Source organism: Artemia sp. Qi Xiang Cuo, chromosome 4 (genome assembly GCF_049724085.1).
Source record: "Artemia sp. Qi Xiang Cuo chromosome 4, ASM4972408v1, whole genome shotgun sequence".
Taxonomy (NCBI): Eukaryota; Metazoa; Arthropoda; class Branchiopoda; order Anostraca; family Artemiidae; genus Artemia; species Artemia sp. Qi Xiang Cuo.
In genome coordinates, this window is record NC_142797.1 from 9,514,257 (window position 1) to 9,528,166 (window position 13,910).

General features: G+C 33.4%; 1 protein-coding gene across 2 annotated transcripts in view; it reads left to right on the top strand.

Annotated features, from left to right (window-relative positions):
• Nucleotides 1-661: 661 nt before the first annotated feature.
• The window catches only part of LOC148952764 (dnaJ homolog l(2)tid, mitochondrial-like), an 83,512-nt gene continuing 70,263 nt past the window's right edge, over nucleotides 662-13,910 (top strand). For both annotated transcript variants that reach the window (XM_089087413.1, XM_089087412.1), the window contains exon 1: nucleotides 662-843. In XM_089087413.1, coding sequence (XP_088943539.1) covers nucleotides 684-843 — 160 coding nt within the window. In that variant the 5' untranslated portion in view covers nucleotides 662-683. The remainder of the gene's footprint in view (nucleotides 844-13,910) is intronic.

Sequence of the window (13,910 nt, forward strand, 5' to 3'; positions counted from 1 at the left end):
AGGTATATAGTCTATACTTGGTATGAAATATCGTAAATTTACTTCTACCAAAATGAATCTTTCAGATCTTGAGATTTCAATTAAACGTGTGAAAAATTTCGTCTTAAAAAATTTTATACAGAACATTTTTCTCAGAACCTTTATAGAATAATTTTGCACTCTTGCGGATCATGGGTAAACCAGAGCGATACGTCATCTTAGTCAGTGTACTGCTACTGTAAAAAGGTATACCCTTCCTATACCATATTCTACTATTATTGCAGATACACTATTAACGACTTATACCTGCTTAAAGTGATGAATATTAAGGCTTTTGGAATCTTATTTGTTCAGTCGATCACAATATAAATCTGTTTATAAAATGATTTCATGGTTATGGCCCTTATTCTGGTTTAGACGCCATCCTTCTACGTTTTCATAATATAATTTAAGGTAAGGTAGACTTTTAAGTTATTAAACAGCAGTTTTCGAGAAAGCATTAAAATATTTATTCTGTTACGATTTAAAGATATTCATTCCTATCTATGAAGTTTATGCAAAATATGCTGATTTAATCAACCGAAATTCACTCATTTGGGAATTTTTTATCCTCATATTACTTCCATGGTATAGATGGCCGTCACGTTTATCACATTATTAGAAGAACTAGCGAAACATTAGTAGATTTTAAAACAAATTGCACTATGGCAAGTTCTACAAAATGTATTAGGATATTGACATCACCATCGTTTTGTGGAGGCGCAATATTGAACAAAAGTAATTGTAGAAGTGTTTCTTTAATATCTAGCAGCTCTTGCAACCATGGGAACAGGACATTGTTTAATAATATCCTGTCTAAAGAAGGTAAGTCCTCAATCTTTTATTGTGCATTGAATAAAAAAGGCAGTTCCCAAAAAATGGTAAATTCCTAATTCAAGAATGGCTTCTGGGGCTCATTGCATCTTGATTCCTTAAAGGGGCCCCAAAGATATTGGTAAATTTCTACCAAATCATATTATTGAGTTAGGAATAAAGTGAATACACCATTTGATGCCTTTTTTATGCTGATTATGAATATAATAAGCTAATCATTTGTATTGGAAATGAATTTCAGCCCCCCCCTATATATGCCAATTCAGGGTTAGGTTAGGTTGTAGAAATATAAACCCTGAATTGGCATATAGCTAGCCTATAAGGGGGGGAGGCTGAAATTCATTTCCAATAAAAATGATTACTATATTCGTAATCAGCATAAAAAAAGGCATTGAGTGGTGTATTCACTTTATGCATAGGGTAGAAATTTACCAAGGTATTTATATGGTTAATGAAAGAACATAAAAAAGGCATCAAATGATGTTTTCACTTTGATCCTAGCTAAATTATAGGCCCTATGAACAACTGCAAATTTACCATGAAATTTACCTATCCCCATTCTCCTAATGTGCAAATATATACCCTGAATTAGCCTAGAATATACTCTGAATTGTTGATGGCAAAGTTTTGAATTGCAAAATTCAGTGCTATTTTTGTCAATAGTATTCAAAAAACTTGAAATGGTAGGAAAAAGGTTTATATTTGAGTTGCCTAATAAATGAGGTTTGAATTTTTATAAATCAGTATTTTTAGAATAGGCTATGCTACTCATGAATAACTTATTTTAAATTAGTGATATATTTTAACCACTTTTCAATAACTTAACTAGTGTTGAAACTTCTTCGTGTGGTAACAAAAATGAAATTTTGTAGCCTTTAAAGTTAGAAATTTACCAGTTAGTTTAGTTAGGAGAATGAAACTTTCTTCCAGGACTGAATCCTGGGCATGAAATATACCCCAGGAAGTTATTGCCAAGCTACTAGCATATCTCTTCCTTTTTCTTATTTCTAGGGCTTAGAAGAAAGCATACATGACAGTGTTATTCCTAGGCAGTCAAAAAAAAATTTGTAGTTTGCATCATAATTTGGTAAATATTGACCTACAAATAAAATGAACTTACCATTTGATGCCAGCTCTTTCTGAATATAATACTCAGTTTTCTTACAAATTCAGCTTTAAGCCTTTTTTGGACTCTTGAAAATGATAATTTTTTTCTATGGTTTTTGGTATAAAAAGGGTTAAAAAAAAATTTCAGACTTACTATTTCATTATAAAATCCATTTTCTTAAAGTTATATGATCTGCTAGCATTGATTTGTCACAATTAAGTTGGATAAAAATTTTTTGAAACTTCTCTATTTTCTATCTCCCAGAGAAAAATTTCTCTATTTTCTATCTCCCATGTTTCTTTTGTCAGCTTTAATATTTTTTGACATATAGGCAAAACAGCAGTTTTTAAGCAGCCTAACAAAATTACCTTAATTCACACTTTGGAGCAATTAAGGTCCATACAGGATCTGTTGTGCTCCAGGTCAATGATGGCAAAATTTCATCACTGTATTAGGGCCCTGTGACATGCCATAAGAGAGTTCTGCTGGAGAGATGCAATTTAAGCCCAAAGCAGCATCAGCCTCCTAGCAAGACACTCATTATGATGAAGTTGGCATCAGTCAGTAGTTGAGTAGGATGGACAACCCAATCTTTCAGATCATGTTACCCAATTTGGACTATCCCCAAACTTCCCTTTACTCACATTTTCCCCAAAAATCCACATCCCATTGACATAAATTCTATCTGTGTATCCAAAAAAAATTCATAACTGGTTCTGGCCTCCATCCCTTATTTGCCAAAATAAAACTGACCCCTGCTCTCTCAGATACCCTACTTCATCTTGATGAAGATACCCTACTTCCCAGCATCATCTTGCCTTAGCCCCCCCCCCCCCTATAAAGAACACTCCCAATTTGACTTCTTCTTGTATCACCAGGAAACTTTTCCAACATCCCTTGCTCTTTATTCCCTGTGGGTACCCTACTGATGTGACTCTGGTTGAGTTCCTAGATGCAAAAATTATCCTGTAATAAATAGTCTCCCCAAAAATTATCCACACCATCCCAGAGCCCAAAATTAAAACCCATCACAAGAATTACTGAAACTCAACAACAGTCACATTTCCCCAGTTGCTTTAAATTTCCAAAATTTCTAATCACCAATGCCAAAAGCCTTAATTTTGAGAAATGTACTGAACTCAAGGTGCTATCAGAATTAAATCAGATTGACATTATAGCTGCTACAGAAGTACAGTCTCATAACCAAAGGTCTTTGTTTGTCAAACTATTTTGAATTTATTAAATTCTCTCTTTTGGAACACCTAATTGGAAAAAAAAGAGGTGGCATCATGCTTTTTACTAAATGCAACCTTTTTCCTAAAATTATTCCTGTTCCTAATTTATCTGAGAATGATGAAATCCTTTGGCTAAGTATTAGACCTAAAGTACTCCCCCATCTCTATAATATCATTGCATTAGTTGTCTTCTATTACTAGCCAAACCAAAACATTGATGCAAAATGCAAATTTCTTCAACAGTGGCAGACCAGTGCTGATTTTGTTATATCTAAGTACTCAAATGCTGGACTTTCCTGGTTGGTGACACCAATGAACTTAAGATGAATTCAATTTGCTTCTCTCTAAAAGTTAAGCAAATAGTTAAAATACCAACAACTAGGAGAAATACCTCACTAGATGTCATTCTAACTAATCTGAATAATCTTTACAGTCCCCCCTCAGCTTTGCCTCCATTGGATAGGAGTTATCATTTTTCTCTTCTCCTATCCCCCTCCCCCATTTTTATTTTAAGCACTCATTCTCAGTAACTTATAGCTCTTACTGCCCCCTTCAAAATGCTGCCCTTCTTTCTTTTGGAACATGGCTGAGTGCTGAGGATTGGTCCAATATTTATAATTTGCATGATCTCAATGAAATAACACTACCTTTCACATAAAGCTAAACAATAAATATATAATTTCTTTCACTGAAAAAAGATTTTAAGAAGTGCTCCAGTGACAAACCATTCAGTAATCAACCCATAAAAGTGCTAATTAGCAAAAATTGAATGTTTTCAGAGAATGTTTCTATATTCTCTAAACTATATGAAAGATTTCTTGGAGATTGGCTAAAAGAAAAAAAAATCCTACCTCTTACTGACTTGAGACAATTTAGGAACATCCAATCCACTTCTACTTCCCATTACATTGTTTTTCTTATCAACTCAATTGGGAAAATTCTCAAAAAACCTAATTGCTGGCTAAATTTAATTTCTTATAACCTTCAAAAAGCATGTGACCTTGTTAACCACAATATTTTAGTTGAGAAACTTGTAACTGGTTTCAATATTGATTATTTCCTGGTTAAATTGGTTGCCTCCTTTTTATCAAATAGATCACAGGTAGTCAAATATCAGAATCAATATTCCAATCTCCTCCTTGTTCACAATGGAGAACCCCTAGGTACTAATGGAGGTACCAATGGAGAACCCACAATGGTACTCTCATAGGTCCTCTCCTTTTTTCTGTTATGATAAATAGCCTTGTTAATGAATTTCCTAACAGATTGAAATTTGTGGATGACCTAATGGTTGTTGAAACCTGCTACAGAAACTTAGTAAGCAACCCTATGAGCATCCTCAATGATATTGCAGATGACACTGCAGACTTAGACATGAGAATAAACACCTCTAAATGTATGATAATGCCAATATGTTTCCTTAAAACTTAACCCCCTTGCCTCACCCCTGTCCCCCCAGATATTTCTGTGTCTTCCCTTATATTACTTGGGGTTACATTTTTGTCTAATTTAAAGTGGGGTATCCATATTAAAGATATTGTCCATAGAGCTAATGCTTCCATGTCTCTCCTTAAGCTCTTGAATAAATTTAATGTCCCCCCATCCCATTCTTCAAGGATTTATACTGCTCTTGACCACCCACATCTTGAATATGCTTGTCGAGTTTGGCACCCTAGCATCTCCTGTGATGAATCAGAAAAAATTGAATCCATTCAAAAAAGAGCCCTGAGAATAATTTTTAAAGAAGCTAAGGTACTGTACTTGCTCCTTCTAAAAAAGGACAAACTGGAAACTGAAACAGGAGAGGAATGTTGTACCTCTGTTTTACAAAAAGAAAAGAAAAAAAAGATGTAATAATAAACCTTTGCATGGGAAACATTTTCCCAAAAAGACACTCCCCATCCAGACACTCCCCATAAGGTATATATAGAAAGTGTGATCATGTGTGATCATGAACTTTGGAAGGGGCTTGTTAGATTGGCAATCAGAACATAATTTGCACTTTACTGAAAACAAAATACATTTATTTTTGACTTAACACCTTAAATTAGGTATTGTTTCTTAGACCACACTGTCATTCTATGACAAAAAAATAAATCCCCATTATAGAACAAATTTATATTTATCCCCATTTGAAAGTTCATTAGTTTGTCATAGAACATCAGTGTGGTCTAAGAAAACAATACCCAATTTATGGTGTTACGTTGTATATATGAGGAAATGAGACCAACCCTGTAAACAACTATAAACTCAACATTTGGTTTGCAATTAGAAGATGCAGAAGACTTCCACCTTCATTGAAAATTTGTGTTACATTTGGGCAACATTAAAGAAGGAAATTTACATTAAGATTTTAAATGAATTTTGTCAATGAACTCTCTCTGAAAATAACCTTGTGAATGATCTGGAAGTTCATTATTTTGTGAATGACCCAAAAAGTTATTTATTTTGTTGTGTATAAATATACTAGTTTCAATTTCATTATTTTAATATTTCTACTGAAGACAGTCACTATATATGTGATCAAAATATCCGGACTTTTGTACCTGTTTTTTCACTGTCTAAATAAATGGATTTATCCCCATTTGAAAGTTTATGTGTTCAAAACTCACAGCCCTTGTTCTAAGGGCTTTGGGGGGTTGTAATCCTCAAAGATATAATTTCTAGACCTTTCAATTATGTTGAACAAAATGCAAAAAATTAAATAAGAAAAATGGGTTTTAATTTCTATAAAGCAGTGAATACAAACACTTAATTAAACAAAAATACTCCAAATATTTTGGCCCCACATCCGGGAGCCTTTCTAAATGGAAAAAAAAAAACAAAATTTTTTTTTTACATCAACATAAAAAACATACTAAACAAACAAAAGAAAAAATATAAATAAATAGGAAAAGAAAACTCACAAATTAAATAAACAATTCCATTCACTGGCGTATAAGAAAATCGAATGTTTATATTGATTGGAACACGCCTTCTCACAGTATATAAATGGAAATCTATAAAAAAATGAAAATATATTTATACTTAAACTAAAACAATAAAGGTCAGCTAACCCCCGGCCCATAACCCCTAAATAGATCTCACAAGTTCATCACCCAATGTTTGAATTATAAATTGAACAGATTCGTTTGCTTGCAAGCTTAGCTGCAGTTTGTTTACCTTTCCTCTGCAAGGTCATCTTTCGTATCCGGACTATTATTAAAAATAGTTCTGGTTGAAAATTTTACCTGCTTTTTAATTAAACTATTATAAATCGAATTGATAAATATTATTTATATTAAAATATTATTATAAATATTATTATAAATCGAATTATTATAAATCAATAATCCTAGAAAAAGATGATTATGATAGTAAAATAGAAACAATTCTAAGTGATACTTCAACATATAAAAACCTTAACTCAGATCCAACTGAATTGTATGTTAAAAGATTAAGAAAAGATTTAGAAGACCTTAAAACAAATGGAAGTATCACACCCCAGATGTATTACAAGTTCTTTCCAAGGGGATCAGTTAGCCCTAGAATATATGGTTTGCCAAAAATACATAAAACAGGTATCCCTTTAAGACCTATTGTTTCAACAACCAATTCCCAACGGTAACAATCGAGAAATGGGCAGTAATGACACTTAAACCTTTATTATAACTCCAAGAGTCGTATATAAAAAACTCGGAATTTTTAAAAGATAAACTTATAAGTATAGAAATATCAGAAGAATCTAGATTGTTCCGTTTTGATATAAAATCAATTTATACATAGAGTCCTTTTGATAAATTGTTTAGTATTTTATCCAAAAAACATAAGGAACATAAAAATGAGATAGAAGAATTATCTTTGGGAATTGAACTGGAAACTATATTAAATTTAGTCAGAATAACTAGCAGGTATACTAATTACTTCACGTTTAGAGATAATTTTTACCATCAAAGTAGGGGATTGGCAATGGGAGGGCCTTTAAGTCCGTTGTTAGCAAATATTTATGTACAGTATGTAGAAAATTTAGCTATAGAAACATATTTTTTAAAACCTAAATTTTGGGGCAAATATATGAATGATATTTTAGTTATTTGGAATCCTGGGGAATCAGAAATTGAAGGTTTTTTGGAACATTTAAATAATCTGGGAGGAGAATTAATTTTTACAATTGAAAAGGAAACAGATAATAAGTTACCATTTCTTGATATTTTGATCCATAGAAATAATAACAAACTAGCGTTTTCAATTTACCATAAACCAACTAATAACAACCATTACTTGTCTTTTGCATCAAATCATCCAATCCAGGTAAAAAGGCGTTTGGTTATTTCTTTAGTTGATAGGGTATTAAAATTAGCATCACCAGAATACATAAGCAATGAACTAATTTTTATTAAGGATATTCTAGTAGGTAATGGCTATCCGGAAAATATGATTTCTCCAATAATTGAAAAAAGGAAAAGAAAAGTTACGGAACCAAAAATATTAGAAGAAGATGGGTCAAATCAAGAAGCAAATTACATAACTTTGCCTTTTATCCCAATATTGTCTCAAAAATTAAGAAGAGAATTAAAAAACATAATATAAATACAGCATTTAAATCAGGAAAAACTAAAAGCTCGTTGTTAAATAAAGGGAAAGACAAGGTACCAAGAAATTTGCAAAAGGGAGTATACAAAATTCCATGCTCTTGTGGTAAATTTTATGTGGGAAGAACACAATAGATTTTAGAAAATAGGCTACAGCAACACAAGAATGCCATAGATTGCTCTCAAAAACAAAATAAAACACCGGAGACTTTTGAGTCAGCTGTTGCAGAACATGTTTATAATTTTCCTCATCACAGTATTTTGTTTCATCAAACAAAAATAGTAGACCCGTCTGCAGGACTTTTACAAAGCTTCAGGGAAATTATAGAAACAAAAAAGATAATATGGGGGTATTAGTATCAATAGAGTTGAAGGGGATTTTAGGATCAATTCGACTTATAATAGTTTAATTAAAATGCAGGTAAAATTTTCAACCAGTACTATTTTTGATAATAGTTTGGATACGAATGATGACCTTGCGGACAAAGGTCAGACTGGGTTAAATGCTGGGAAAGGTAAACGAACTGCAGCTATGCTTGCAAGTAAAGAGATCCGTTAAATTTGGAATTTAAACCCTGAACGATCAACTTGGAACATCTAATGATGGGGTAAGGGCCGGGGGTTAGCAAACATCAACTGTTTTAGCTTATGCAGCAATAAATTTTGGTGTTTCTACAGATTTCCATTCATATACTGTAAAAATGTATGTTCAAAAAAATATAAATAGTTGTTTTTGTTCATATGCCAGTGAATGGAATTGTTTATTAAACATGTGAGTTTTCTTTCCCTATTTATTTATATTTTTTCTTTTGTTTGTTTAGTATGTTTTTTATGTTGATGTAAGAAATTTTTTCTGTTTTTTTTTTCCGTTGAGAAAGGCTCCCGGATGTGGGGCCGAAATATTCGGAGTATTTTTGTTTAATTAAGTGTTTGTATTCACTGCTTTATAGAAATTAAAACCCGTTTTTCTTGTTTAATTTTTTGTAAATGGAAAAGCAGTGTGGTCTAAGAAATTATTTGAACAAAATGGTTACCTCAAAATTTTTATTGGGTGTGTTTGGGGAAATGGTGGGAGTGGGAGACGAGTTAGCTGCCCTCCAATCACTTTTGACTATTAAAAAGGGTACTGGCTCTTTCAATGTCCAATCAAATGAGCAGTTTCCAAAGTTTCTTTGACTGAATGGCCATCTCAAAATTTCTATCAGAGGCATTTCAGGAAAATATGAGGTGTGGGTCATGGGGTGTCCACCCTTTGATCACTTTGAATCTTAAAAAGGGGAACTAGAACTTCTGATTTGCGATCACCCTTTCTATATAAACCTTAAATGTGCCAGGACATAACTTACAACCCTTGCCCTGAGAGCTGTAGGGGGGTTGTCATCCTCAAATACATAGTTTCTGAAATTTTCAGCTATGTTGAACAAATTGGCTATCTCAAAATTTTTATTGAATATGTTTGGGGAAATGGCGGGCATGGGAGAGGGGCTAGTTGCCCTCCAATCACTTTTGACTATTAAAAAGGACACTAGCAATTTCGATTTCAAATCAACTGAACCCTTTTTGAAGTTTCTACAACAACTGGTTTGATACAAAGTGCCCTGGTCCAAACCCAAAACCCAAAAAATAAAGAAATAATACATTGTGCCCACATCTCTCTTTACTTAGGCAGCACAATGCTTCAGTAAACCAAGATGATGAGTCAAAATGTCTTTCTTTAACCAGAAAGGAGACCAGTGATTAACTTTGGTTGGTCCTTGGACATTGAGGACCATTCTCAGCTGTCACATTAAATGGTTGGGAAGAGACAGACGGTTCTAGGCGTTTACCCCCCCCCCCTGGAAAATACTTCCTCGGAAAATATCCCCCTGCGGAAAATACCCTTCCGCCGGAAAATACACCTGGTAAATACTCCCTCCGGAAAATATCCCCCCCCTTGTGGCAAAATAAGGATTTTAAGTTTGAGAATTTTATTTGAGTTTTATTTTTTTAATTTCTGTAGGGGGAAGGAATTTTGGTACTTGTGTATTATGCGCCACTCACTCAAGTTTATGCTGTGTAAAATTTGAGAATCCACCGATTTTTTCGTTAGTTTTTTCTTTACTTCAGAAATAAATTGGGGCTATATATTTATGTATTAGGGGGGGGGGGTAAAGAATAGCAGGTCTGCATGCAATATGTGTTTGGTTCAATTATTCCGCATATTAGATAGATATAAAAACAAGTGTATTTTAAAGCCAAATATATGGTCATGAACATAATAAAATATCATAAATGAATATAGTGAATGGGGGGGGGGGGGGCGTTTAAACCCCTGTAAAACACCCCGGGGTGTTTAAAACCTGTAAAATACCCCAACGCGGAAATTCCCCCGGAAAATGCCCCCCCTCCACGGAAAGTAATCTCCATGGAAAATACTCTCTCCTTGGAAAATACCCTCCCCCTGTGGAAAATAAGGTTTCTGCATTTGAAACTTTTATTTGAGTTTTTTTTTAGTTTTGTTGAAAAGTGCTAAAGAACGGGAGAAAGAACAATTCACACTCCTTACATATCTTAAAAACGTAGAAAAAAAAAACACAAATTTATTTTTGTTGAAAAGGCCTTCCAATCAACGTTTGCAATTTTTGACAGTAGTGGGTGCCAAATTAAAAAAAAAAAAAATTGAAGAAGAAACAAAATATAGGGGAACAATCATCAAAATTAAGCTAAGACATGTGGATTATGGGCAATTCACTCAAGTTTATGCTGTGTAAAACTCGAGAACAAAACTGGTTTTTTCCTTAGTTTTTTACAGCTTAGCGCAAGACAAGACAAAGACAAGTGGCAGAACATATGGGAAATATATAATTGGGGCTATATATTTGCATGTAGGAGGGGGGGGGTAAAGTATCTGGATAGTTTGAAGTCAGAAAAAAATTCTTTCTAGGTATATGGCCACTAAAAAATTACAGAAGAATAGCGAGGTATATGGAAATTTTTTAAACTAAAAAAAAAAAAAAATCAAAAAAATCCCAGTATAAAGTAAATGTAATGTTTCATTTAAGTGTTTCTTCCAAGTGTCAAATGTTTTTTTTTCAATGACCGTTTTTCCAAGTATTAAGCACTATTATTAGGTTAATGTAGTGTATCATTTAAATGTTTTATGAAGATCGCTGATCAAAGTTTATGTTATTTGTGTCTTTCATTTATGTTATTTTACTGTGTTCATGGCTGTAGGCTATATTTGGCAATAATTGTACCAAACACATTTTGCTTGCAGACCCACTATGCCCCCCCCCCCCTAATGTGCACATCTATAGCCCATATTTATTTCTAAAGTAACAAAGAAACTAACGAAAAAACCGGTGTGTTCTCGAATTTTGCACAGCTTAAACTTGAGTGAATGGTGCATAATACACAAGTACCAAAATTCCTTCCCCCAACGGTAATTAAAAAAATAAAACGCAAATAAAATTCTTAAATTTGGAAAGCCTTATTTTCCACGGGGGGGGGGGGTTTTTTACTTGGGGGGGGGGGTAAACGCCGGCCACCGAGACAGACATATTCTGAGTGGTAAATTAATTTAAGGTTTCAGCAAATACGTCTAGAGCTGTAAAGTAGATATGACACTCCTTTATAATGGTATGTTGCTTAAATGGCGAAGAGACGTGAGGGATCACAGCTTTCAGCTGTGATGATAGGAGCTCTTGAAGCTTTAGAAGCCCTGGTACAATGCAGTACATCTAGAATTTTTTTTTTGGCACAATACGAATTTTACAGCTCTTTTTGGTTTTACTTGGTTCTTTCTGACTTGGATATCTGTTCCTGTTTTAGTTTATCGTAATCTTCTTTCTGATTATAGCAAATTTTTAACTTGCTGTTCGAATGGTACAAATTAATATCTTGCAGTCCAATTTTAGTTGGAAAACTATTTATTATATAATTTATTTATTTAATAGTTTATTTAAAAGCATTCATTTAATAATTTATTTAAAAGCATTTAATTATTTAAAAGCATAACAATTATTTAAAAGCATAAATTATGATATAATTTATTTAAAAGCATTGTCAACACTAGATGAAATGGGTAATCCAAAGTATACATATGTTTATGAATCTAAAACTCCTTTCTTACCTACATGGGCGTACGTAGCTTCTTCTCTAGGGGGGGGCAGCCGATTCTGTGATGAAGGGCGGGGGGCTGAAGTTATATTGGCTGTTCACAAAACCTTACATTGCCAGTAAGTTCTATCATACCTATGAAATCTTTATTAATAAGTAATCACCAAAAATCATCAATAAGCTTCAGCATTAATCAATCTTCATGGATTAAAGCTAAATCTTTCCAAGAAATTATGGATAATTGCTTCTTGTTTGACTTTTATTCTGTCATTCCAGCTGTTTGTTTCCAGCTTTTTCAACCATCTACCTTTTATCAACTGCCTTTTTAGCCATCTACGTTTTTTCAACTGCTTTTTCAGCCATCTGCTTTTTCAGCCATATCTAGTGCAAATTTGGATTTTTCGGGGGGGGGGCAGCTCCTCCTCTCCGCCCCCCTTCCGTTTGCCCATGCTTCCCTATTGAAAGATTTAAAAAACAGGGATAGACAGTAACTTCTTTTTGGTTCCACTTTTGCACTTATGAACTAGTTATTTATTATGGATAGTTGACATATATGTGGTACAGCTGTGGATTCCTCTTACTATCCATGTCTCATCTTAAAAGCAAAATTTTCTTACTGTACATGTATCTACAATGCGGGACCATTGGAGGAGAGAATAGAGATTTTCTTACACGAGATCGTTTGCCAAGACAATCATAAGATGTTGTTATGGGTATATATACCCATAGTAAGGGGAGGGAATTTTTCTCTTGGGGATGTGTAACATTGCAGAGAAAATTCGTGTTTATGTCCCTGTAAAGCGTAGCCTGTGTCTAAAACAATCAAGAATATACACTACGTTCAGCAAATACATTAAGATTCAGATGTTAAAATCGAGGATGTAAGATGCAACTAACCCACCGATTTTTATTTTTTGAATTTTCTTAGTCTTTATTTCCATTGTCGCTGATCAGTTTTGCCATAAAACTATTGTACCCCATCATTGAATTTTTATTGTCAGTACATAAACCAGCCCAGTTTTGTTTACATTTCCTATTAATTCAGGTCTGGGGAGATCGAAAATGACATCAGTATAGAAAAACAAAATCCATCGCTTAGTACCCCATTTCCACGGTAGGCAAGGTCAGAAGGGATAAAAATACCATTTGTGGTATTATAACAATATCATACATAATCGAAAAATATATAATTTAAAGGTCCTTTCCTAATAATTTAATGTTGAGGAAGACCGAAAATGACATTAGAACTAGAAAATTCTATCATTTAGCACCCCATTTCTCCCCTAAGCAAGGTCAGAGGGGGATGAAAATACCCTTTTTTGCTATTTGCCTACTTTTGGTTTTAATGTTATTATTGTAAAAAAAAAATGAAAAGTAAAAACTAAAGCAAAGAACAGTGTAGCAGAACATTTCAATATCACAACTTGGTTTTCAATTACCATGACTGAAAGGATCACAACTTCGTTTTGATTAAAGCGCTATGAATAAAACATAAATTTGGCTTAACCACATGTTATCAAGATCATAATGGTCCAAAGAAACGTTGAGGCAGCTTGTTCCATGGCACTGGCTACAAGCAATAGTGCAGAATGTCACTCTTTTTGCAAGTTCATTGAAGACAATCATAATCACCTTTACATTTGCAGTGAATCAGTTTGAGAAGGCTTTCAGGGACAGATGGTATATCAGTCATAATGGGCATATAATTGTTTCATGAAAATTTCCAGTCCCAGTCTTCAGGCTTTCAGACAGACTAGCTTCCAGCCCCAGTTTTTGAGTGATTCTATATGTTTTGTTAAGCGACTTTTTATGAAGATTTTTGTGTTCATTTATGTACGACTACTTCACAAATTAAGATTCCGTTTTTTCATCCCACACTAACATGCAATAAAGGATGGCAATGGGGTACTAAATAATAGAATTTTTCTATTCTGATGTCATTTTCGGTCACCCTGGGCTTCAACTAATAGGAAATGACCTTTGAATATATATATTTTTTTTTTAATTATATATTGTGGTATTATAATGCCGCAAATGGTATTTTCA